Below are 26839 nucleotides of genomic sequence, written 5' to 3'. Positions count from 1 at the left end.
TTTCATCCTGTCTGACCAAAGCACCAACCCCAACGACAGGGGGGTCAGCAAACAGCCAGGTCTCTGGTCTGGCTAATGATGGGCACTTGCTGGAACGTCACGGTGCATGGAGCCATGGCCCGTCCCTCTGTCCTCCTCCTGGTGTGAGCGAAACGTTGGGCAGCTGCTGTGCGGGCGGAGGGTCTGCGGGGTCTCATTCTGCACCAGGGGCAGGATGAACGCGTGCACAGGGCAGGCGAGGTGCCTTGCTGCCCGGTGACGCTCTGCAGATGAGCGTAACACGACAGCGTTGGATAAAACACTTGTGGTTGTGGCTCTGCGTGTGGAAATTGGTAACAAGGGCTTCTGCATGCATTTACTCGGGTCTCTTGAGCAGCCAGCTTGATTTAAACTGAAGAACAAAGCTCTGTTACAAGCTGAACTTTGTCAGTTGAAATGTTGCTCTTGGATTTTTCATGTAGCTTTGATTTATTTTGCATTGGCTAACCCAGCCTGCCTGGCCTGTATTGAGTGCGCGTGAAGTAATTAACAGAAAATACTGAGTTCTCTTGATTAATGTCAGCTTGGACAAAGCAGTTTTAACCTCGCGGCCACACGATCGGCTGTACCGGTGAAGACATAACCCTGCCTGCACTCCTCGCAAGTGCCAGCATGACTGATTCTAACCCCGCGGCAATCCTGCCCCGCTGGTATCATTACCCGGGGAATGAACTTGGCCGATCCCGCAGGGAAACGGCCCCGGGAGGAACATGGGCGCGGGCTGGTGCCGCTGCCCTGGCAGGGAGCGGGGCCGGGATTTCGGGCTGTGCCCGTGGCACAGCCGCGTCAGCTGCGTCGGGCAGCGAGCGGGGCGGCCCGGGGCGGCTGCAATCTGCTGCTGCAATATGTGCCGCGTCTAACGCTGCGGGGAATCGGGAAATGGGCACCAGGCTGTGGCACCAGATCCCTCAGCAGTTTATTTTCAAACCCAGTGACAAGGCACTACAGGAACACAGCCAAGTTACAGAGCCTGCTCAGAACGCCGGGTTTGGTTTGTGTTTTGTGTTTTTTTTTCCCTCGGAAACACAAAGGAAACCCATGCTGCCTCTTTTTAAAGTTATGTTTTAATTTGTGCCTGATTTGTCTGTGTTCTGTAGAGCTGGGCACTGGTTTATTAACTGCTTGCACACTGCAGATGTGCAGAATCCGAATCCACTCTCACATCTGCAGTTTTAAGAACAACATCCTACAACCAGGGGACGCATCCAGCCTGGAAAACGTTCAGCGCTTCAATGCGTGTATATGCAAGCTGATTTTGATGCTGAGGATTTATTCTTCCCGTATTACTCAACAATTCCTTCACTTATGCTATTGTATTCCTAAAAAATGTTTCCATCTGCTGTCTGACTCCAGCTGACCCCTCTTCCCCTCATCCGCAGCTCGACAAGGACGAATTGTGGCTGTTTCGTAATACATGCAAAAAAAAGCCCCAAACCCAAACAAACAAAAAATCAAGGCTCATTAGATCTTCCTCCAGCGTTAACCTCTCCCAGCACAGGCTTCCTGCTGCCCTCGCGCTGGAGCCACACGGAGCAGCGTCCGGCTCCTGTCCCTCGCTCCATAGGGTCCCCCACATCACACACGGTGCTGCCGCCAGCCTTGGGGACCGGGGACAATTTACAGTGTTTCTTAGTAAAACTTGTTTATGTGGGGAAGTTTCAAACGTCAACACCGCGCTCAGCCAAACCCGCGGGGAGCAGGAACCATGGGCACTGGGTGTCCCGCTGCCTCCCGGCCCCGCGGGACAGTGCGCGGGCTCTGCAGCCAGCGTGTGACAAGGACACTGCACCAGGGAACACCCCGAGCTCCAGGGGCAGGGACACGGCCGTGCCCGCCAGCCGCCTCCACCTGCGATGGTTGGGAGCGTGTGCCGGCCCCAGGCGTCCCCGCACCCCTCGGCTCCTCCTGGGCTTCCCCTGGGTGAGGGGCTGTGCAGAAACCACCAGCCGCGGGGATCAGATCTTCACCTGAACCTGCAGCACCTCCCATCCTGCCACTGGAGTTCACACGATCCTCAGCTGCTGCTACGGGACTGTTAGACTGCTGCTGTCCCCTAGACCAGCCCCGGTTCGGATGCTGCCTGAAGCTGGGTGCTCTCCTGGGACCAAGGGACAGCTCACACAGCCACCCGCGGACACGGAGCCAGCGGCCAGGTCTCCATCCGCCCAGCTTGCTGGGCTGGGGCCTCAGCGTTTTGTGTGTCCTGCTGGTGACCATGTGTCCCCACTCCCCAACTGCTCTTTGTGACAGGAGCGCTCAAGCCTGAGCCAAGTGCGGGGGAAAGGAAGGGGAGAACTGATCCGCAGGGAGATGTCCCCCCTGGTACCTTGCCCAGCTGCAGGTCCGACAGGGAGCAGGCGTCGATGAAGGCCTGGGCGATCACCGAGAGACAGGCGTCGATGTGGTCCGTCTTGTCGATGTCGAAGACGAACTGGGGGTTCTTCAGGATGTTGACCCAAAACCTGAGAGGTAGGCTGCGAGGGAAAGGAGCCAGAACACACACCCGTGAGGTTTTGTGCTCCAGCGGGGAGGGGAGGAAAGGCAGGAAACATCATGAAATGAAGAGTAGAGAGGAAAAGATGAGGAACCGGTTTCAGCTATTTAATCACCCCCTCGCTAGAGGGGCAGGCACACATCTGCACCCGGAGAGACCTCAGGCTGGAGCGTGTGGCACGGCCAAGAGACACGTACAGCCTCGTATGGGGAGTGTACCCCTGTCCTTGTCCAGGTGAGCGTGTACCCCTGTCCTTGTCCAGGTGAGCGTGTACCCCTGTCCTTGTCCCTCGCTCGGGCAGCAGCTCCTGGGCCAGCACAGACAGCAGCAGGTTTGCCCGCACAGGCTGTCACATCAGGCTTCCTCGCTTGCTGGTTTTTGTAGCAATGGTGTCAGCTCCTTTTCCGTCTTCCCTGACAGCACTGTCATCTGGTTCTGATGGTAAGCCTGGCCCCGTGAAATGCATTTCATGTGTCCTTTTTTTTTTCTACTCTCTCATAATTTTCTCCTCCAGTTATTTCAGCGCTCGTTTGGCCACAGCACAACCTCAGTATATCACTCGCCATTCCCGCCATCCCTCCACAGCAGCTGAGGAGTGAAAGCCACTGTCTTTGCTCTACTGGCAAATAAAGGTAATGAAGGGCAGGCAAACCCACAGCTCAGCGGTTGTGTCTGCATGCCTGCTACCCCAGCCAAATCTGGTGTTCATATTCACGTGTTGGGCTGGCAGCCCCTGTCCCTGCAGCCTCGGGAGCGCTGAGCCCCTCCTGGGCGCTCCCTGCTCCCACCGCTTACAGCTCCCGGTTTCTCTCCTGCTTTGTCTCTCTCCATCGCTCTGGCCCCCACACCCGCTCCTGCTGCTGGGGTCCCCAGCCCCGCTCCCTGCCGGTCCCCGCGCTGCCACCACCGCCCCAGCACCCAGGGTCCCCTGAACACCCCGCAGTCGCAGCTTCACTAACCAGATAAATCAGGAAAAGTGCCCCCAAGGGCTGAAAAGCCAGAAAGCAAGTGAAAAGGAGCCAAATATGCTGCTTTTAAAACCTCCATGGTGTTTGAAGAGCTGACATGACTTTGGACTCTGCCTCAGATCCCCGTGCTCGGAGCTAACACCGCTGCTGTGTCCCGTCCTGTCTCTCTCTGCTTCTGCTTTGTTTGCATCAGCGTGCCAGTCCTGCCCTGCCCGTCACCTGCTGCGCCCCCGCCCAGCTCGCCGCTGCCCTGAGCTCTGCTGGTTCAAAGCTCTCCAGGCCTGTGTCTGGCCCCACCTTTCACCGCCTCCTCGCCACCCTCCTGCTTTCCAAGTCCCTCTTCTACTTCTAGCAACCTAATGATTAGCCCAGGACACCAAGGCTCTGCAGCTGCTGCTCCTGAGAGACAGAAGGAAGGAAGGAAAGAAAGAAGAGATTTCCTCTTCCAAACCTGTTGGTCTTCCAGATGTGCATAGTGTCAGGGTCTGTGATCCCTCTTTTCTCTGCTTGCTCCTCTAAGAAGTCAAAGAAATACTTGACGGCCACAGGCGGTTTATCATCTCGGATGCTGAGAATGGCTTTGAACAAGTCGTCCAGGAACTTCTGCAGCGTGCCCTGCGGGACGAGCGCACACGATGGGGACGGGAGCGCGGCAGCGCCCCAGCCCAGAACGCAGCGCCAGCGGCTGCGGAGCTGCGCGCAACGGGAAAGCCTTCGCTGCCAGTTGGATAAACGAGAAGGGAAAGGGGATGCCGAAGCAGGGAGGGAAAGGCTTGTTTGTGCATAGTGATATAATTAGCTTGCATTTGGGTTTAATTTCTTTTGGCATTGAGATTTTTCTTTCTTACTGCTAGGATCTCACATCTGTGATTGTTCTGCACAGTAAATACAAAGAAGACTGGAGACTGCTGGCCATCCTTGTGATCTCTGCTCCAGCGAGGCATCATGCTGGGATTAAAGATGGGCTGGGAGCCCAACTCCTGGAGCATCCGCACAGAGCGGGCAAGTTCCAATCTGAATTAAGATTGCACAGACAGAGCTGAGCATCTCCAGCTCCTTTCCCAGCAGGATCCCTGGCTGGGGAGATGGGTTTGGGTCTGAACTGTGCATCGTGAGCCCTGCAGCGCTCAGCATCACACGCACAGAGCCCAGCTCAGCCCGGGACATGGCATGGGGCTTCACGCTGCTCCATGCATAGGCTGGGGAGGGGGAGCCCGGCTGCATTGCTGAACCTGCTCCTGAAGCTGCTCCCGCCGCCCCGGAGCCCCCGGTCCCGCACAGCCCCAGCGCCAGCCCCCGCTCCCACCTTGGTGGAGAGCAGCCTGGTCAGGTAGATCTCCGGCAGGACCTTCTTCCTGTGGCTCTGTCTGTGCGACTTCTTGTGCTCAACGGATTCATCGGTGGGGAGGACCTGCTCCGACAGAAAGCACACGGTCAGAGCGCTCCTCTCCGCAAGTGTCACACCGAATTCTCCTTTAACTATAGAACGCCAATGTCAGCTACACGTAAAATTCAATTAAAAAGCAGTTAATGTGTTACAAATAGACCCTTATATGGCTTTAAAAAAGTGGTTCATAATACTCAGTTTTCCTGACGTATGTTTCTCCTGCGCTCTTTATTGCCTCTCTCAAGCTAGACAAAGAAAATGAAACAATCAATCTCACTCGGCGCGTCAGTCTGCTCGCCGTCCTGGCCGCCGCGCAGCGCCCCGGTGCACTTCAGGCTCCCAGGAGCTACGCACGAGGCTTCCACGGAAACCAAACCGGCTTTCTTCGGTTTGGAAAAAGTGCAAGAACGATCAGCCAATGGTTCTACCCTGGCCTTTGTAAAAACAAAAATAAATATTCCACTGGTCAGGTCATTTAATTACTGCTCTATAACGACCTAACGGGCCATTTAAGTCCATCTTGGCATTGTTTCACATGTGCGCACTTGGTTTCCTGTCCCTTCTCCCCCTTGCTCTGCGCGTGCTTGTGCGTGCATGTACCGTGTGTTTGTGCTCTATTTGAGCACCGACACTTCAGCAGAGAAAAAAAATGAAGCTACCAAATATTGTTGTTGTCCATCACACTTATCCTCATAGCAGCTTTTAGCACCGCTCAGCACTCGGCACTCCCAGCGCGCACAGGCAGAGCTCATTCATCTCCGTGCCCTGGGGCGGCGGCTCCCGCAGGATGTGACCCAGGCTGCCGTGGGTGCTACCGGCGGCACCGACCGCGCTCCCGGCTCCCTGCGTGACCCAGGCTGCCGTGGGTGCTACCGGCGGCACCGACCGCGCTCCCGGCTCCCTGCGTGACCCAGGCTGCCGTGGGTGCTACCGGCGGCACTGACCACGCTCCCGGCTCCCTGCGTGACCCAGGCTGCCGTGGGTGCTACCGGCGGCACCGACCACGCTCCCGGCTCCCTGCGTGACCCAGGCTGCCGTGGGTGCTACCGGCGGCACTGACCACGCTCCCGGCTCCCTGCGTGACCCAGGCTGCCGTGGGTGCTACCGGCGGCACCGACCGCGCTCCCGGCTCCCTGCAGCTGCTGACAGCCACACTGGGCACAATTGCTTTGCCATCCTGGTGATTTTTCATTATGTCCCATTGCACTAAAGCTTGTCTCCAGATAACCTCTCTGTGCCTCTGTGAGCCTCTCGGAAGCAAACTAACGAGCCCCGAGGCAGCTTGTTCATCACACCTGACGTTCCAGCCCACGGAGATGAATTAAGTTAATACCAGCGAGGCTGAGAGGGTTTTCTCCTCTTTCATCACACATGCTGAAAAAACAGGATGCAGAGACTGGAGTGCAGGAGAGACGAGGGATCACTGTGTCACCCTGCTCCCAGCGCTGTCCCAGGGGGACGTGTCCCGGAGAGCCCCCGGCAGCAGGGGACACCCCGTCCCCCTGTCCGCTGCGGGATCCCCCAGCCCGGCCCCCAGCAGCGGGACACTCACCAGGTGGAAGTACTTCTCGGTGTCCAGATCCTTCACTGTGGAGCACAAGAGAGACACGGCAGCTCAGTCGGGGGCCCAAACCCGCCCCAGACGCCCTGCGTCAGGAGGTGCTTTGCTTTCCCCAAGAGCCCCAACATCGAGTGGGTGCTCCCACCCAAGCGACCACAGCATTTTTGTGTTGGTTGTGTTTATCACCTTCTGGGGTGCATGGGGAGCCCCTCAGGAAGCACTGGAGGGAGGACTCGAGGTCTCCCAAGGGTGTTTTAAGAGCCACCCAAGAGGGAGCAAGAGCAGGATCACCACAGGGACACCTGCACCGCGATGCCCGCGGTCACCAGGGCCGTAGCTCCTTGTTCAGCAGGCGCAGGGACCCCCACCACGCAGACAGCCTGGAGAGGGGCTCTGAAACTCCTTGCTCAATGTGAATTTTTGTCTCCCTTGGTCTGTTCTGACTCCCTGCACAGCCTGAAACCTTGAAATGCACTGACAAAAAACTGCACGCGTAACTGCGCTGGAAAGGGCCCAGCTCTGCCCAACACGCTGCTACAACGGGGCGATCTGCGAGTGCCGGTGACACCGCAGCCCAGCACACAGGCAGCTCGCGCACCCCTGGCCACACACCCCTCTGCAACACCAGTGCTCCTGCCCGGCCAGCAGCCATGGGGAAGCGAGGCGGGACGCTACCTCTGCTCAGCGTGGTGTCCTTCTTGTCCGACAAACTCATGGCCAGCGATGCCCCTTCGGGGATCTGCGGAGGAAGAAACAGCAGATGATGAGGACAGGGCTTAAAGGTGCCTCCCATGGAGCCACAGACGGCCCCACGGAGACCCCGGGGGCCGGGGACACCGGTGCAATCACTGCTGAAACCCTCCGTGCCTGCCCTGCTCCCTCCCCAGCCTGGAAACGCCACTGCCCTACATGGAAACGGTCTTTAAAATGCAAATGCAAGACAGTGAGATTCTCAAATCTGACAGGAATCAGGCAAATATATGTATCCGAGACACATTTTGGATGTCGACACCAGGTACTCTGAAGAGGAAGGAGCCTTGCGCAGGTGTGTCCTGCCTTTCCCTGAAGGGGAGAAGGAGCGCGGAGCCTGCACCGCGGGGCCGGTGCCACCGCTCCGTGCTGCGGGCACCGGGCCAGCGCTGGGGCTCTGCAGCGCGGCTGCTACACTAATCACCATATTAATAACGACTCAGCTCCGGTTTTGATTTTCCGTGCACTGCTACAGACCAGTGAGGATTATGCTCCCAGGCATACTCAGGAATATGGAAATCATAGAAGAACTTCTGGTTTCATTTAATTTTAAAAGGAAAAACGGTCAAGAAAACAATTTGATTTGCCACATTTCCCCACCCTTTGGCCTCTGCTCCTCGATGGCATCCCCACCCCGGCTCTCAGAGCTGGCAGCGACAACTGTGCCCGTGACTTCAGCAGGAGCACGGATCAAGAGCAGAGTGATACTAATCAGCTAAGCTGGTGGCCGTTGGGAATAGGAGCTTTTTTTCCTCCTCTTTCTGTTGTCAGTAATAACTTGTTTTGCATGAAGAGTGTTTAATTAGTTTCAGTGTGTTGCAATATTAACGAGCTTCTCGCCAGGGCAGATGTCTATTCCCCGGAAGCTCTGGCGGAGCTATGGCAACCTCCCTGCCTGTTCCTGATAATCCTGTTTTTGGAGGGGAACCGCAGCTCGCCCCTGGGGCCAGGCGGGCTCCGAGGAAGCACAGCCTTCCCGCAGCCTGCCAGGATTACCTTGTAATGTGCTAATGTGTTCAGCTTCTTCCTGCCGTCCTCCACCACCGAGGTGTCGTCCAGGTCCCGCAGGATGTAGCTGTCGGTGCTGGTGGCGAACCACTCTGCGCACAGAGGAGGGAGAGGTGGCACCCGCCCCGGGAGGGACGCGCCGCGGGGTCCGGGGCTCCAGGGCCCGCTGCGTGGCACCGGGGCACCACTGGCAGCATGGGCTCCTCTCACCAGCACTGGGCTGGGATCCTTTTTAAATTTCAGGATAAGAAGTTGAGCACTGGGTAGATAAATGACAGCCCTGCATCTGTGGCAGGACAGGAGTCCATGGGCTCCCTTACCACTGCTTATGGTGAGACATGTACTGACAAGGCACGTGCAGGCTCAGAGGGTCCCTGTTTTGGGGTTAAGACTATGGGCTTTAAAGGGTGCAAGTCCAAGCATCCCTTTGCTCAACTCGGGCTCTCCTAAAGCGTCTTTCCTGTTACTTGGCTCCCTCCTGCCCACAAGGATCTGGTCCCATCCCCTGCAGACCACTCAGAACAAGGCTGCCTTGACGTCTGCTCCCTCGTCAGCGCTGCCTCACCCGCTGCCCTCTGACAGACACCGAGAGCTACCATGCAACATCAGCTGCTTCCTCCGGCTCTAAGGACCGGCCGGTCCAACGCATCTGGTCCTTACCGAGGTCGACGTCTTCCACCCTTGGCCACTGGGAGTAGGGCACGTTCTTGCAGAAGGCCTCCAGAATCTTCTCCTTCACTTGGCTGAGCGTGTCCGTGTCCATGGCCCTGACGCTCAGGGAGTCCATCCCGCAGCCTTGGAAGGAGACGTTGAGGTTCTGCGGACAGAGGCTGGGTTGGGGTGACCCGCCCGGCTCTGCCGGCTCCCGGGACCGCGCAGGCTGCTGCACCCGCAGCTCTCGCTGCCGCGCGCCGGGCCCCGCGCTGCTGGAGATCAGGCTGAACAAATGCAGCTCCCTGTGCCTTCCCGCTAGAGAAGGGCGCTGATTTACAGCTGAAGGCCCCTGTTTGGTGATGGAGCCAGGAGGACGCAGGCAGCAAGGCCACAGCCTCCCCACGGCTGCCTCGCTAATGCACCTCAGCCCTGACACACAGAGACCACCCTGGGGGCAGGAGAGGTCACCGCATCACCAGTCACCCCAGCTCAGCTCCAGCTGGTGACAAATGGGACTGCCAGGGCTCGGTGCCCGGCCTTTCCCCGACGCAATGGGCTCAGCTCTTTTGTTTAAACCAGCTTTAAGTGCGGCAGGCTGGGTCTGCAGCAGCGCTGGAGCCAACCCCCAGCACCCCAGGAACCTGCTGAGAACCCCTTGAGCAGCCGGACACGCAGCTGCGAGCGGGGATGCCCAGATACTGCTACAGGTGCCGCAGAACGCCGCAGGGCAATGAGAGCGACTCCTACAAAACCCCCTCTCCCAGGCGCCTCCTCCCCTCGCAAGCCGTGCAGACCCCAGCGCCCCAAGCGTGGCCTCTTCCTCTGGCCCGGCTTTGCGCTGGGACAGCCCCAGCTCTGCCTCTGCTCGAGTCCTCCGCGGTGTGCCCGAGCCCCAGGACAACGCCGAGCTGCACTTGGTGGCACACACAGCCCTGAAGCCACCCCACAGCAAGCAGCTACACGTGGCATTTACAGCTGGGGTTTTCACAGCCTGGAGGCCACTCTGCAAACTCTGCTTTGAAGTATAGGACACAGGCTTGGCATCCTTGACCGCAAGAACAATGTGAATGCACGGATTAAGTCCAATTTTTTCCATAGCAGTAAATAAAGATGTTTTTTTCACATTATGTATTGTGCAGGTGTTTTTCAAAGCCGAGTTCAGCAATGGGGGGACCGCCAGTGAGTTTGCACTAACCCCGCATCGCTCTCCTTCCTCCAACAGCCCCTGTTCGCTGTTGTTCATCTTCTTGCAAACAATGTAGGAAGCAGTCGCGTTTCTCCTGCTCAGACTTACCAAGTTACCATTTCTGCCGAGAAAGCCAATACTCTGCGCCCTGCTGCTAACCCCTCTCACTCTGTGCTGTACGTTTACAGGTCAATTGGTAACAGGAATCTGCAGAGGCTGTGGAGCCTGAACCTGCTCTGAGTTATGGAGACGCACATCTGGGGTAACCCACCGGCTGCACTGAAGCTGTTCCAGACTCATGCCAGGGAATTGAAAGCACGATTTGACCCAGGCCCTGGAAAGGTGTTTGCTGAATTCTGTGTCAGGCGCGGGGGGAGCGGAGCCCCTCACACGCACAGCCCGGCCTGCCCGCTCCCCCAGGAGCCGCTCTCAGCACCGCTTTTCAGCACCGTTTCTGCAGCAGCCTGCGCAGAGCCCTCGGCTTCGCAGCCAGCGCCTTCCCATGCTCCTGGAGATGCTCTTTTGCTGGGAATGGTAAACGTGTTGCTTTAACTCTCTGAATGCAGCAGAACAAGTTTTCTCACCTCCCTCCGCCCTAACCTGAGGTACTTAGGTGACCCACAGGGGATGGACATGCAAACCAACACCACAAGCCTTGCTCTGCAGTCGTGTGCTTAGGCAGGTGTATCAGACACACGGCTATTGCACCTGCACAAGTATCGCATCAGCTGTCTGCACAACCGCCCTGCCGGGACACGCAGCGCCAGCCCGGATGGCGGGCACTCACCCTGGGCTTGGCCTCGATGTTCTCCCGCAGGAGCCACTCCTCGTTCAGCGTGTACCGCGCCTTCCCCGTGATGGCGTCGATGGACCCCTTGTTGATCTGCTGCTTGATGGCGCAGATCAGCAGGAAGAAGGGCTCCCCGACCGTCTCCTGTAGGAAGGAAAGAGCAGGTAAGAAAACCAGAGCTGGTGGTGGTAACAGCGGGGACAGGCGCTGCAGGGACACCGAGGTGCAAACCGGTGTGCCTCTGTGCAGCGGGACACAGGACCGGTGCAGGACTGCTCCGCGCCGTCACCCCAGCTCCCACCACCCTTGCCTTGAGGCTGCCCAGATGTTTTCAGACTTGTGGCAACGTGACAGCGCAGATGGGAAAGAGGACACAACAGCCAACAACAGCCACGGGCGATTTTCGGTGAGGGTGAGCCGTGATGGTCAGCACCGGCACAGCCCGTCCAAGTTGTGCAGCGAGCGCTGCGGGGCTGTGCTTGCCACCGCGGGCTGTGATTGCCACCACGGGCTGTGATTGCCACCGCGGGCTGTGATGGCCACCGCGGGCTGTGCTTGCCACCGCGGGCTGTGATTGCCACCGCGGGCTGTGATGGCCACCGCGGGCTGTGATTGCCACCGCGGGCTGTGCCAGGCCTGCTACCTGCAGGCAGAGCTGCTCAGGAGCTCTGGACATATGCATCTCTGTGCTGGGAGTGTACGTGCATGCACGATGCTCAGCAAAACACAAATGTGCATTAATTTACATGTGAAATTACACATGAACTTTGTGGAGAGTCTGGCACGCTCCAGTACAGAGACGCTTCCTTCAGTCTGACAGCGCATACTGCACAACGGACTGCGCTCAGCAGCACGAGCATGGGGCTGATGTGCACAAAAATCCAGGTCTACAGAGATATTTGGTGCCCGGCTTTCCCGTGAAGGCATCAGCCGAACTCCTCGCTGCGCTGCGCGGTTTCCATTGAGAGCCGTGGAAGCCGGCCCGCCGCGTGTGCCTGCGGCGCTGGGAACCAGCGCCACTGCTCATAGCACAGCACAGCCCATCGCAGCGGAGCGGAGCGGGGAGGATCAGGGTCAGCGGCTGTTCCCATGCCGCAGCAAGCAAACACGGCATTTAACTCCTCACATCCATCCCACTGCATCTTGCAGGAGAGGTGAATTGTGACACTGCTGCAATGAAAACAAAAAACGTAACGGGGCCCAGCGATGTGCGATGCGGTTCAGCTGCATGGTTTAATGCCAGCTTTCCGATCCACTTCTGTCTGCTGCGCTGATGTGCAAGTCAAACACAAGCTATTTTCTTAAGAAACTTTTCAGTGCTGGAGTGCATCCCATTCTCCCTGCCGTTCATGTGCCATTTCCCTCCAACGAGGCAAGTGCAAATTACCGCACATTTCTGTACTTGTGAGCATCACACACCCTGCACAAACATTCCTGCCATCTGAAATCCTACTCGAGACAACAGATATCGAGTGATTTTGATATTTCTCAGTTAGGAGCTGCTAAATCCTGTTCAATCTGCTTCTTAATTAAGACTTGGTGATTCTTTTATTCTAATTGCCTTATAATTGCTAAAGCAATTAGTTTGATGTCGACTTTGATTCAGCTGCGCTCGGCGCAGTTGCCGATAAGGCGCTACAGCAGGGCTGTGGGTGGGCACGCACCATCTGCGCCGACGGTGCAGCCGCTCCGCTTCGCCAGGGCAGCTTTTCGTGGGCTCGGGGACGCTCCTCGGCCCTCTGCCGGGTGCCACGCCGCCCCGCTCCGCCCCAGCACGCAGCGCAAACCGGCGCAGCGCGGAGCTGCAGCGCCGCAACCAAGAGAGGCAACCGCGGCCGGAACGCACAGACAGACGTGAGGCCGCGGGGACACGGAGAGGTGGAGGATTGGGGACAGAAAGTGTCAGATGACACACAGAGGAGTGAGTTCGGAGCCACGGGCAGGAGGACGAGACGGGAGTAGAGGGGATGGCGCTGGCACAGCCCAGGCTGCAGCACCGGCCTCCCCAAACAGCGAGGTGACCGGCGGCGCTGCCCCTGCCCGGCCGTGACAAACCCTGACGCTGGCTCTGCTGAACAGGGACTCTGTGTCGGGGTGTGCGAGCAACACAGGGACAAAACCGGGCTGAATGCAGGGGTTTGGAGCCTGTCCCCATGGGCAGCTCTGGCCACGAGCGAGAGGCGAGGGGCTGCCAACAGCGACGCCGCTGCCGGCACAACCAGATAGAAGCGCGAGTCCTGCTCAGACGGGAGCCCTGCAGGCCTGGGACAGCGCGGGCCGGGGTGACCCTGCGGCTCCTTCACGCCGGGCTCGGCGGGGGACGGGGCAGCCCCGGCGAGCGCTGCGGAGCCGCCGCCGCGGGAACGAGCAGCAGCAGCCGGAAATGGCCGTGCGGGACACCACGACAGCGCTGCGCCCGCCAGGTGCTATTTCTGTGCTGGCTTTCGGGCTCGGGAACCGTGGGATGTTGTGGAAATCTGCAAAAGCGCTAATCAGACAGCAGATTTCAAAGGGGGGAAAGACGGGCTGGCAGGCAGGGACTAGAGATAAAATGGCAAACTTGGAAACCGCAAGCATTGTTCGTAAAACTCATCTGGAAACGAATCAAAACTGTCTTTGGACTTGGCTAGTTGGGAGAAAGGAAGTTTAACTAGAAGAGATCAGTGCTGATTCAGGACAAAAAAATACTTAAAAAAACACAGTCTGGGGCCTTTTTTCCTCCTATCGTGAATGTATTTTAATGAGACTTCATTTTCATTTTTGACTGAACTGTTATGGGCCCTTAAAGCTACCCAGGGCACTGAAATAACTCTGCAGTAATGGAAAGCACAGCTCAGGCTGGCATGACTTGAACGGCTTCACGCACGACGAGCGTGGGAGGGCTCGGGTTTTATATGCCTGGGAAAAAAGAGAGGGTTCGAGCACAGAGCGGATTCACATGTTGCTGCCCTATTAACAAGGCTGACAAGTCGTTAAGAGATGTCCTCCCAGGAACACGGTACAGGCGCTTCCAAAACGCCTCGGTGAGGCTGGGGTGGGAAAAGCACAGAAAACAGCTGCTTATCCCAAGTGCCTGCTAGTTTTGGGATGATTATCTATTTACATTCTGTGAAGAACCAAACCTCAGCTCCACCTCCCACGCAAAGCTTTGGAAGCTTGGACCCGACCTAAAAGCTGAATTCCAGGACCTTAGTGTTCCTTTAACTCCCCGTCAGGGAACAGGCCCAGAGCAACATGGTACCTCATGGGGAGGGTTTTCTTTTTTCCAGCATTTTTCGTCAAAGCTGTAGCAGAAAACACAGGCGTGGATCATTTCCTCCACCACCCTCTCGCGGCTGTGCAGAGCCGCGGTGCGCGCCGGCGGTGCCAGCGCTGCGGGTTTGCTCCGCGCAGCACGAGCAGCGACCGAGCCGAACCTCCCGGCAGCGCCCCCGGGGCCCTGCGCATCCCGGCCATGAGACCGGGGCTGCAGCCCTGCCCAGCTGAAGACAGCTCCTCCAAATCATCTTCCCCCAGAACACAAATGGACGGACTGTTAGGCAGAGCTTTAATACGAAACAAATGTTTTGAGCATGTAGCGCTGACTTACAAGGGAAAATACAAGCACTTGGAATTTTTCCACTGCACAACGGCAGGGACCTTCGCAGCAGCTGTTTCGAATAGACGTTGTGATTAATGGGGATAATTCGGGAATGAAAACCAGACCCATCATCACACGTCTGACAGAGCAGTGCCACGGGCAGGCGGGCAGCCTGCTTCTTTACCCAAGAAATGCCTCTCAGAGGGCAACGAGAGTTTGATCCAGAGGAGCGCGAGGCACCCGGGAGGCGCTTGACTATCGCTAGGGTTCAAATCACGGCGCTGAGCTGCAGGCAGCCGCGCTGTGGAGGCGCCGTGGGTCTGACGGCAGCGGCTCCGCGCTCACGTGCGCGGCGGGGCAGGCCCAGCTCTGCCGCCCCGCACCGGGAGCCCCGTGCCCGGCACAGCCGAGCTCGTGTCGCCCGGGACACTCAAAGGGCTCTCCGGACATTTCTGTCTGGTCACTCCTCTTCCTCAGCTGTATGTCGGCAGGCAGCACGGTTTCTCCTCCATCAGGTCCCCCCTCATCCCTCCCTGCTGAGCACACGCCATGTGGAAGCCGCTTGGAAACCAACCCTTTCTCGCACACTAGTACAGAAACCGTTTGCTTTTCCAAGGTGGGAAATGGGCTGCGGCCGAACGTGCTGCGATGGCCTCACCGCCAGAGCTCCGGGCCGAGCACACGAGCAAGATGGGGCTGACCCCCGGGTGCGACGTTACCCTGCCGGGGACCAGAATCCACCAGCGGATGGAAATTCAGGTTTGGGGGTGGCCCCTCAGCTCTGCTAAAGGCCACGGCCACCCCGCAGCCCCGCTCCCTGCACAGCCTGCCCTTCGGCCTCCCCCTCCACGGCCACACCAGCATCGGCCGCACCGCCCTGGCTGCAGGGACGGCCACCGGCCTTGGTACTGGGCATTTCACCAGCCCTGTCACTGGCTGTGTCACTGACCCTGTCACTGGCTGTGTCACTGACCCTGTCACTGGCTGTGTCACTGGCTGTGTCACTGACCCTGTCACTGGCTGTGTCACTGACCCTGTCACTGGCCGTGTCACTGACCCTGTCACTGGCTGTGTCACTGGCTGTGTCACTGGCCCTGCCACCGGCCCTGGACGAGCCCAGGGTGACGGGCACCGCCGGGGCAGGGCAGCACGCCAGCGCTCCCGGAGCTCGTCATCCTTAATTAGCTCTGTAATGTGCCCAAGGCTTCAGGCCCGCGTGATAAGACCCAACTCTCTTTCCTCTTTTTTTCTCCTTTTCCCCAAGAAAGCCTTCTTGCACAATGTCCATTTTTAGCACAAACCAGAGCTGGATCAGATGCCTCACATGTGGTCTCCGCTCTCCAAAAGGAGAGCTCAGCACTTTTTTTCTCCAATGGTTTAACTACAGGCACAAAAAACGAAGATTAAAAAAATGCACTAATTCACTCTTTTCTGCTCTTGCAGGCTGGGCAGCCGTGCTGCATGGGCACAGCCATCCACATTCACTCCTTTAACTTTGCCTTCATTATACTGGCTAATTATGTGAGCTAAAATGAAAGATTATGAACTACAAAACCATGGGCCTTAGGACAAAAAGTGCTCATCAGCCGAGATCAGAAGGCATGACGGTACATATGAGGACAATGCAGCGTTGCTTCTGCGCCTATAGCAAACACTTTGGGAAAAGAGATTTTTCAAAGGCTTTTTTCCAGGCTCTCCCCTGTGGCTATAATGGGGTGTCCTCCAATTAACTGCCATGGAATCAATTAAGTTATTGCTCAATTCTTCTGGGAAACTCCGAGCAGAATTGGCAAATGTTGGAGATAAAGCACTGAGCAGATGGACTGCTGATGTGCTCTCAGATGCCAAATCTATTCCTTTCCGTTACTGTCGGGAGACGCTCAGGCTTCTGGGACAGACACCCCCTCTCCTCCGAGACCCGCCCGGCCAGCCTGGGACCACGAGGACTCTGCTGCGCCAGGAGCCCCCACGCGAACGGCACCAGGACAGGGCAGGCCGGGCAGCACCGGCCCCTGGGAGCACGGCCCCCGCAGCCAGGGCTCCGCGCCCGGGCCAGACGATGCTGAACCCGCTGGCAACCACCAGTGCGGCTGCGCAAGCTGGTCAGAGAGAACAACACATAGCTGGAGCCGTTTCCAAAACCTCAAGCCACTCTGGTTACTTTTCAGCTCCCCTGCAGCTCTCTTCTCAGGCGTGGTGAAAATGTTCTGCGCGCTCCGGCCTCAGGAAAGGCCTGACACAGTCTCAATCGACACAGTCTCAATCACCACAGCCCCAGGCAGAAGCGGAAAAGCAACTGAACTTCAGGTTGCTTTTCCACACTTGGACCTTCCAATGCACTGGAGCTCATCAGCTGTCAGTGACCGCTCCTGTGGCAGTGCCAGCAGGTCCCCAGCTGTCACCCGTGCCCCCATCACCCACCGCTGCACAGTGATCTGGTTCTCTTACTCTGAGATAGCTGTACATGCAGATGGACATCCAGTTGGTCAGCATCTTCTCCACCACGGATTCTGTTCTCCTCAGCATCAACTTGGGGTTTTTGGAAGCTGATGCATCTATTAGATCCACCAAGAGGTCCTTCATGATGCTGGTGTAATACTCCAGTTTCCCGTGTAATGCGATAGTGAGCAGGGAGGCCAGGTTACATCTGAAACACAGAACTGTCTATGACTCCAGCACCAATTAACAGGACTAAACCACCAGCCGGTGCTAAAAAAACCCAAAACACAAAGGCAGCATTTGAGACCATTTTCATGAGCCTTCTCAAAGGTGTTAGAACTTCAATCCCCCTTTCACTGCTGCAGGATCTCAGGTCAGCTCGCACCCTCTCCCTGGTGACCCCAGTGTCCAAGGACACAAACACGAGCAGTCACCCTTCTGGTGCTCTTCAGGATGACCGAGGTTTATGGCCATCCGTTTCTAATAGAAAAGTGGGAGGCAAATATAACTCAGCCTTCAATTGAAATGCAGGGCTCCAGGCACGGGCTGGATTATTCACAGGTGAGGAATAAATCAGTCTCCTCCGGCTGCCAGGTCTTTGATTCTGAAGCTCATACCTGTCCCTAACAGCAAAGTCCTTCTGTTGCTCGAGAGCGTGGACAAACACGATGAGAAAGTGCCTGTTGTTGAGCAAGGTGGAGAACAGCGAGATTCCTTCTTCCATGTTGGGTCTGCAGTTTTCAGGGATCTGAAGAAAAATGCACGAAACAGAGTGAGAAAAACCCTCCGTGTTGTTTCCCTCCAGCTTTTACCCTTCTTGCCTGCCAGATGCCCCTGCTGAACGCAGAGGGACCCGCTCAGACACTCCGCTCCCTCCGCCTGGCTCAAGCCTTCCCTGGTGAGGGCACGACCGCAGCTGCGGCTGGAGCAGCAGCAGCTTGGCCAGCGGGGCAGTGACAGTGACAGCGACCATTCCGCTCTGCTCAGCACTTGGGAGGCCACCTGGAGCTCGGGGCCAGTTTTGGGCTCTCCACTATGATATGGATGTTGACAAACCAGAGCAGAGTGACTCTGACTCTCCAATTCCAACCTTGTCCACACGAGACCCAGCTCTGGGACACGAGCAGCTTTCACTGAGCCCTTCGTGGGAGGAATCGCACTGCGTGTGGCACCGCAGTGACACACAACGCGGTGCACTCCCAAGAAACGCGCACAGCGGAGCCAGGATCCCGGGCCAGAAATCCTGCGTGTGAGAGCAGACCCACAGAGTGACCAGCCAAAGCTGAGCCGATGCTGCTCTGTGCTAACTGTTCCGAGAAAGAGCATCCCCCCGGCACCACAAGAAAACGCACGGCACTGTCAGCACACGCCAGCCTGGATCGCAACCACCGAGCAGTCGTTCGGTTAGCGGGTTACTCACTTTCCATTCCCCCACCAGCAGCGGGTGCGTCTCCTGGACCTGGGAGCCCACCGGGGAGCCGAGCTGCGGGGCCGGCAGGACGTAGCACTCCTCGTAGAGCGAGGAACACTGCGAGCAAGCACAGCGTTACGGGACGGCGGCTGCAGCGGCCGGACCTCCGCATGTGCCGCGCGCCGCCCGAGAACCAGGCAGAGAGACGTGTCATCGGAATGAGGACCACCCAGCACGGAGAAACGCACTGCTGTGGTTTACGAAGCCTTTAAACGCTTTGCAAGAGCCTCTTGAATGAGCAAACACCACAAGAACAGGGGGAGGCAGATGTCTGCACAGACACGAGGCTGTTAGGGTAGGGAGACTGCAAATAGACTAACTTGACAGCTAGAAAAATCCCAGAAGAGAAAGCCTTATAGAAGACTAAGTCAAAATAGAGCAGTACTGGGTGATTTAACATATGTAACTTTTGAAACAGATGGGAAAAATGTTTAAGTTTCTAACATTCACATAGCAGCCTGAACCTTAAAGACTCTAGCGTGCAGATATATAGAGACTGGATGACTTAAAAACCTGAGTAATAACTACTAATGAAACACTCCGCAGCCATAAATCATCATCTCACTCCTCAGCACTGAAATACGCTGCCTCGGGGGTGAAATACAGCCGCTGCTGAGGGCACAGAGCAACACGGCGCAGCAGCCGGTGATGGGAATTACGGCACCGGCGCGTCTGCGGCAGCCACGGCGGAGCCTGGGCAGACAGAGCGGGACTGGCACCCGGGGGCCTCTGACCGGGAGCACCGTGCGCCCGCCTTCGGCAGAGGGGAGGAAAGGGAGACACAGACATCCGATCGTTCTACGAATCTCTGATCCAGCGAGCTCCCGAGGACGGGCAGAGCCGTCGGGAATGCTTGGTGGCACACTGCATGAACATTCCTCAGCCCCAGCCCCCGCCGAACGGAGTGAGATGACACGGGGGTGACACGGGTGACATGGGTGCTGGCGAAGGGGCAACCCCCAGCACTTAGTGTGCTTTCAGAAGAGGGCGTGCAGGGCATCGCCCGGGCGAGCCAGAGCTGCTCCCGAGACCGTGCCACCGGGCTCCCGTCCTGCGCCAGCAAACCCGACCTCCCTTCACACCCCGGAGCTGCGGCTCCACTTTTGATGATAATTGAGGTTGAAATACGTGACAACTAAATATATAACAGCGGAATGGTTTTGTTACACTATAACAGGGCTTTAGCAGAGGGGAAGCAGGGCCCTGATGTGGTTAGGGAGGACCCGGGAGCTATGGGGTGCCCATGAAACGCGGTGCTGCCTTACTTTGGGGAAGAAGGTCCGGGTGACAAAGTGCTTGTACTCCAGGAACGGGATCCCCTGGCTGCGGTTTAACTCCTTGGTCAGGTCTGTCATGTCTGTCTGCAGCTCCGCAAAACCTTACACAAAGAGACCCGCAGATGGTAAGATCTCCGGCACTCCCGCAGCTGAGGCAGCAGCAGGCTGGCACCGGAGACCGTGGCTCCGTCTCTGCCGCGAGCGGGCTGGCACGGGCTCTTCTCGAGGAGCAGCAGATACCGCCAGGGTTTAACCACCGGCACTGCACGTGCCGTCCCGCAGCACTGACACAGCACCTTCCACCTCGTCAGAGCAGCCCCGGACGGTTCTGCAGGACGGGGACATCTGCCCGCGCCACTGTCACCACCGCGGGGGCGGCCGCTGCAGGCGCTTGGGTTGCTGCTCCCATCACTGCAGGAGTGTGCTGCAAGTGTTGTGCACACCAGAGATCAGCGTGGCCTTCACACACCCCCCAGCCACAGCCACGGGCCCGGGCAGGGAGACCAGCGGCACTGCAGATCGGCGGCTGGCCCAGGGCAGGCAGCGGGACGCGGCACAGCCACCCAGCCTCGCTCACAAACCCGGCTCGAGCCCAAGGCGATGGCAGGAATTCTCCTACAAATAACCCTACAAACTTGTACCCAGCAGAAGGCGAGCGGTTTCACCCCTGCTGTTCCAGCATCTCCCGCCAGCCCCGGCTGCTCCCCGGCCCCGCACCGTGACTCACCTTTGCGGATTTCCTCCCGGATCTGCGACTCCATCTCCTCCATCTGGAGCAGGGTTTTCTGCCAGTAGCGCTCTGCTCTGCGGCTCTTTGTGCAGAACACAAAGAGAGCTGGAAGAGAGGAAGGGAAGAAGCCTTTGGCCGGGCGCTAGGAGCAGCTGCAGCGGGACCAGAGCGGTCCTCTGCTGACAGGGCGCGGAAAGCTCAACCCAGTGCGGGTTTAACACCCACAACAAGACTGGTATCTGATCAGGAGTTGTTGATTATCTGTAAATAAGTAAAACCAGCTGGAATTTAATGATCATGCTGTATCTGTCATCTTCAATTTGGGCCTGGGCTGTCTATATTCAGCTTTACTGTATATTAATGTATTCCAGCTGATTAATGAATACAGATTTTAAGACATTTACCACCTGCACTACAGTGTTTGTGTCTGACAGCCTTCCTATGCCTTCACAAATATGTTTCTAATGATGGGTGGTGGATTTAATAAATAGTGTGCATTATAACCTTTATTAAAAATAAACTAAACCCCTATTAGAAACACCTCATTTGCTGTGAACTGAGAGGTTTCTTGCTGCACAGTCATCCTGGGCATGTGATGAGAAGATGGCCCAGCCAGAGGCCGCAGGTGTGCGGCACAGCTTCCAGCGGGCGAGCAAACGCTGCGCCGGCTCCAGCCCTGCAGCTCAGGGCGCTCGCCGTCCTCCCCCCTGTGCCAGGCGTCTGCCACCGGCTGCTGCTGCTGACAGGACCCGGGCCGGCTGGACCCGGGACAGCCCTGTTCAAGCCAGGACAAGTCCTAGACCACTTTCTCACACCCTCTGCATTTTGTGTTGGAACAGCTACTGAGTGTTTGCGGGCAAGGGTATGTTTATAAATACCAGGGGCTCTAATAACAGCTGAACCATGGGTTCGGCAGCACGAGCTCCGTGCTGCAGGACACTTCATCCCGGGTGCCGTCTTGGTCCTGTACAAAGACGAGCAGCTCCTTGCTGCACCCACACAGGTTCAGGTTCACATCCTGCACAACTCAGAGGTTTCGTATGTGTGAGTGAGCCATCTGCACCCTGTGAGCAAAATCCTTGGTACAGCCAGAACTCCTCATTCTGTCCCCTTACCTACAACCGAGAGCACCAGCAAGATGCTGCAGATGACGATGGAGACGATGATTGCGGTCTCTCCTCCCCCAAGGTGCAGCATTGCGATCGTGTAGTTGAACTTCCCCACTTGGATCTGAGAGGAGGAGGAGCAGGAGCTGAGCGGCGCGGTGCCAAGCGCTCGGAGCAGAGCAGGGACAGGGCTCGGGCAGCGCTCAGCAGCCCCAGGACGTGCTGCCCCAGCTGTCCCTGTCACAGCGGCACCTCGGGGACTCTGTGTGTCCCAAAAGAGCCCAATTCCCTTCTCGCGTGCTCGGCTGAAAGCCCAGCCCAGCTGCCGGCAGGCTGCGGCGGTGCCCATCCCAGGGCTTTGGTGGCAGAGCCACGGGCTCCAGCCTGTGCCACGGCCCCACCGTACCCCCCAAGCACCAGCTCTCCTTTCCTGGAGGGCTGGTCGCACCGCACCGCGCTGCCTGCTCTGCTTCGGCTAGAAATCACTTCCACTCATCTCCCAGCTCCTGTGCCTCTGGACCGCCCTTGAATCCCAGCTGCTTCCTCCTCCTAAAGCAGAACTGCTGCCACCCAGGAGGAGGCCGAGGAAACTTTAAAGTCTTTGAAACGCAAATAAAGCAAGGGAAAGAAAAATAATGAGGCCAGAGATAAGAAACGATGGTGCAGCTAAAGCAGTGCGCTGGGTGTCGGGGTGCTGGCTCCGCTCCCAACCCGGACTGCTTGTGACACCAAGCACAAGCACGCGAGCTCAGTCCCTGGGTCTCCTGACCAGCAGGAAGAGCCCAGCGCACGTCACCGCCGGCTGCAGAGCTTACTCGCTGCTGTTCATCAATGGCTCTCTAGGCCCCTGGGATGAAAAGGTTCGACAGCAGCATCTGATAAGGGAAACTCATGACATGCAAGTCTTTCGCTTCTGGAAACGCAAGTTTCACTTCCCTCAAGAACCGAGAAGTGAGAAGAACTTGAGCAAAAAATTGAAACTAAGTAGGAAAGAGATGGAATAACCTCATGGTTAGACCTGTGTCATGGAGCACTGCCGGACAGGTGCACACCGTGGTTCAATCACAGCCAGCTCGCAGCAGCTGGGACACAGCAGTGCCACGAGCAGAGCCTTCCCACCACATCCATGCACCAAGCATGCACAGAGCACAGCTCCAGCCCACCGGGAAATCCGAGCCCTTGAACCCCACGCCGTGAACAGGATCCCCTCGGTACTAAACTAGACCAAAATCAAGCTCCAGATGCGCTGGTAGGGACGTCCAAAGAGCTACTTGAAAGTGACCCCCCAAACACAGGCATGCTCAGGAGCCCCATCTTCAAGCTCCTTCTCTCCACAGACAGCTCCTGCTGCCCTGTGCGACTCAGTGACATGGACCTGGCCCCAGAACAGGCACACTCAAAATCACATCAGACTGAAGACCGAGAGTGAGCCACGTTTTAAAGGGCTGCTCTGTGCTCTGATCACTGCAGATGTGAGCTCTATCATCTAAACAAGAACAAAGTGGGAGTCACAACAACAACAGGCGGCTCAGCTCAGCAGAGGAACCCGCAGCAGCGGGCGCAGGCTGTGCGGCCCCAGGCTGTCCGGCCGCGGTCGGGGGCACCGCCGCGCAGACCGACCCGCGCCAGCACAGCGCATGCCAGCGCGTTACAGAGGCAGCTGCTGCCTGCGAACGGCCAGCAGGCCATAACTCAAACCATGCAGGAGGTTTAACGAGCGCACACAGACCCGAGCACACGACGGTTCAGCTGCGCTCTCGCTGCTGGTACGCTCCTAACACCCACGTGACTCCGCAGGGCTGGGTATCGTTCTCCTGCTTCCCAGGGACCTACCAGGGCACTGCCCTGAATCTTTAATGTCAAACCAAGACCAGCAAACTCATAAATTCCTTTTCTTCCCCAAAGGGATTTCCCTGTTTCTCAGTTCTCACTTAAACCGAAATTACCCCATTTAAAATTTCCATTTAAATGACTCGGGAAATTCTGCTACTTCTGCATTTCCGCATTTCCAGTTTGCAACAGAACTTCATCCATGACAGACTGTAACCAAAACCGGACACCCCTGTCACTGAACTGGTGGCACATCTGCGTGCCTCTCTTCTGGGCCGCACGAGGGCACAGCCTTGTCTCCATCCCCAGCCCTCCTCCAACTCCTCCTCCTCCTCGCTGCCCACGCTGCTGGCTCCACCGCTTCTCTGTTAACACGTGGATGGGAGGGGGCTGCAGGACCTCAGACCATGGAAACAGAGGCATTTTCCCTCCAGATACAAAGAGCCATCGCCACATCCCTGCATGGCAACGCGCTGCATACCACGTGTGGGAAACTGAGGGTGAGAAGAGCGGTAAGCCAAGCCCTCTATGGGAAAAAGGACAGTAACACAGAACTGTGAATTCTGCAGAAAGGAGGATGAACAACAGCCCTGAGCACTGAAATCTCCACAGTGACAGAACGGCAGCCCCTGGGAGGCACCAGGACACTTTCCAGCCCTGTGTCCTCCCCCTGCCCTCCCTGGTCACACCGCAGGGACCTGTCTCCACCCAGGGGCTTTCCGCAGCCTGGAAAGGGTCAGTCCTCACGGCCACTTGCAGCTCTTCTGCCGGCAGCAGGAGCCCAGCTGACCGAAAACTGTGTGGAAATCCCCAAACGTATCTCACAAGTGCCAGAAAGGGAATTACTGCAAGTGACACAGACTCAGATGCCCAGGATTTCACAGCTTTACCAGAACTGACAGACTCTAAGCCCAGCCACAGCACCGTGACTGCGCCAGCAGCTGCGGTGCCTGTGACAGAGCGTGGCAGCTCCCCCGTGACACCGGGCAGCCCCAACACCAACACCTGCACCGCGCCGGCGACAGCCGCGAGCACAGCCTGTCTGTCCATCCTGTCCATCCCCGGTCCGCCCTCCCGCCGGGCTGTGGGGAGCGGGCTGCGGGGAGTGGGCTGCGGGGAGCACGCCACGGGGAGCAGGCTGCGGGCTGCGGGGAGCAGGTTGTGGGGAGCGGGCTGCGGGGAGCACGCCACGGTCCTGCCCGCGCTCACAGCACGGGGGCTCCTGGCACTCACCGTCACGGGCAACTGTCTTTCCGAGGTGCTCAGGGACTCGTTAACAGAGCAGTGGATGACTTTGTCCGAAACTATCTGGATCTCGCACGAGATTAGGCCAATTTTCACTTGGTACTCGGTGCTTTCCAGGCCCAGGCTGTCAGGCTCTTTCTAATGACAAAAATAGAACCAGGATGTCAGTCTTTAGAGCAGCGGTCAGAACTGCAACAGATTTTCCTGCTTTACTTTCCGTATTCCCTGCTGTTTTTCAGACCTGGGGGCATCCTCCCTCTCCAAGGACATTTTTCCAGACTCCGCAGGAAACCCAGAACCAGGCCATTCCCCATTTTCCTGTTTCCCATTCCTCGCTCTGCATGGGGCACAGGATGCGCAAGCCCCTCGTGGAACCTGGAAAAATCTGCTTCTGATCTGGCGTGGCTGTGCAGCGCAGATAAGAATCTGAGCGCACACCTGGGAGGGGAAGGATGTGCAGCGGAGGAGACGGCCGGGGGACGCGGCTGCGAGCCTGAGAGCAGGGGCCGTGTTCCTCAAGCACGGTGCAGCCCGTGAGGATATCCTGCGGTGAACAATGGCCTTTGAGTGACTGTTGCGCATTGTCCAAGCCACTGGGCTGCTCTACCATGACTTCCTTGTTAACCAAGCTGAATTCAGTAGCCAAAAGAGAAGAATGCGTGACCTGCTTCTGCAGGAATAAATATCTATTGTCAGGACCTTCTGGAGTACCTGCTTGAATTCAGGCCAGTGCATTCTTGTCCTTTTTCATACGTTCAGTATTTTATTTAGCTTCTTGCTATTACGTCCTTCAAACGTGGCTCTGCCGTGATGGCTCAAAGGGCACCCCAGGTCAGGCTGTGTCTCCTGGTGCAGGTACAGCGCCTGAGCAAGGGCTGCCTGCTCCTGCATCCCCTCTGCAGCCGCCCCCGTGTCCCTCCCGCACTTGTGTCCAGTCACTGTGCCACTCTCTTACGTGTATGACCAGGGTTAAGGGCTCGCCAGGGTGGTGCTTGATCCACTTCTCCTTCTTGGCCGTGGAGAACTGGGGGTCGGCGTAGTACTCCATGCTGAACTTGCTGAGGTGCAGGGCCTCCTCGGGGTACAGCTCCTCGTCCGGCGCCGGGCGCGCGTCTGCGTAGCGGCGGCCGTTGAGATAGAAGTCAACGGGCGCGGGTTTGCTGCCCACCGTGGTGTTGGAGGCAGCGGGAGAGGGGCAGGTGATCACGGCGTCGCTGTGAACCTTACAGCGCTGGAAACAGGAGAGGGAACGCACGTCAGAAAAGACACCCTGAGGGTCCCCAGGCAGCACCGTCAGGCACACTGACAGCACCCAAAACACGGCTGACAACAACAGCCGCTGTGTGGGCACAAACAAGCCTGTCGCTCAGCTGAGCTAACGATGGGAACAGCTTCACCCTCGCTCCCAGCCCAGCCTGAAGACGGGCTGGGGCCTCTGCTTCACGCCCTGGACACCCTCAGGCACAGGACGCAGCCCTGCTCCCAGCTACCGAGCGACCCCGCGCAGGGACACCCACCGTCTGCTCTCTGCCGATGCCACGGACCACCATGGACACGTTCTGGACCAGCTCGAAGCCTCTTCCTTCCAGGGTGATGATGCGGCCGCCACTTTGAGGAGAAGGAAGGAAGAGAAGGTGATTGGGGAGGACAGCACGGAGCAGCGAGGTGCCACGGCTGGGTGTCACCTGCTGCCGGTTTACCAGGGTGTTTCCCAGCTGTTTGAGCAGAAGATGCAGGCCAACAGCCGAAGCTTTCCTCCCCCCTGCAGCACACCCACGCTGCTCCGGGTACCGGGGCAGGACGAGGGAGCAGCAGCTGCCGTGCTGGAACGGGGGGGCCTCCTCCAGCAGCACAAACTGTCCCCGCGCTCCCACACCCCACGGGTACCAAGCAGGTCGCCCAGGCCACTCCGACCACACAAAGCGGGGGCCAGGAGCTGTTCCCTGTCCCTGCCCCGCGGAGCCCTGGAGAGGGACGAGACCCCGTTCAGGCTGACAGGGATCCTGCACCTCCCAGACACTGTGACACAGATTAGAATGTGAAAGTTGTTTTGTGTTTTGGATCTGCTGCCTGGGGAATGTGCAATACGGGCCTCTCAATGTGCAGTCAATTAAGGACAGTAACGAGATGGCTCTGCTAGGCAGGGCATGGAGCAGAGAACAGCACCGCCTGTCTGCTCTGGACCCTGCGCTTCCCTTCCTGCACACCGCATGCGGAGCACCTGTCAGCACCACTCAGGACTTACAAACCCCATTATCTCAAGACTCCAGACAGTGACTTTGGGTCCAAGGCCTTGAAAGTCAGGTTGTCTGAAATCTTTTACA

The 26839-nt window shown here is 57.7% G+C and overlaps 1 protein-coding gene across 1 annotated transcript in view; it reads right to left on the bottom strand.

Annotated features, from left to right (window-relative positions):
- The window catches only part of PLXND1 (plexin D1), a 73842-nt gene that overhangs the window by 4447 nt on the left and 42556 nt on the right, over positions 1–26839 (bottom strand). The window contains exons 17-33 of the mRNA XM_065845732.2: positions 26033–26123; positions 25471–25746; positions 24504–24653; positions 21450–21564; positions 20332–20439; positions 19593–19705; positions 18277–18384; positions 17474–17604; positions 16866–17064; positions 10835–10981; positions 8868–9024; positions 8196–8299; positions 7125–7188; positions 6441–6475; positions 4808–4912; positions 3953–4116; positions 2366–2513 (exon numbers count right to left, since the gene is read on the bottom strand). Of these exons, the coding sequence (XP_065701804.1) occupies positions 2366–2513; positions 3953–4116; positions 4808–4912; positions 6441–6475; positions 7125–7188; positions 8196–8299; positions 8868–9024; positions 10835–10981; positions 16866–17064; positions 17474–17604; positions 18277–18384; positions 19593–19705; positions 20332–20439; positions 21450–21564; positions 24504–24653; positions 25471–25746; positions 26033–26123 (2215 nt within the window). The remainder of the gene's footprint in view (positions 1–2365; positions 2514–3952; positions 4117–4807; positions 4913–6440; positions 6476–7124; positions 7189–8195; positions 8300–8867; positions 9025–10834; positions 10982–16865; positions 17065–17473; positions 17605–18276; positions 18385–19592; positions 19706–20331; positions 20440–21449; positions 21565–24503; positions 24654–25470; positions 25747–26032; positions 26124–26839) is intronic.

The sequence above is a fragment of the Patagioenas fasciata genome, chromosome 10 (genome assembly GCF_037038585.1).
Source record: "Patagioenas fasciata isolate bPatFas1 chromosome 10, bPatFas1.hap1, whole genome shotgun sequence".
NCBI classification, from domain to species: Eukaryota; Metazoa; Chordata; class Aves; order Columbiformes; family Columbidae; genus Patagioenas; species Patagioenas fasciata.
This window is presented reverse-complemented; position numbering and strand designations above follow the sequence as displayed.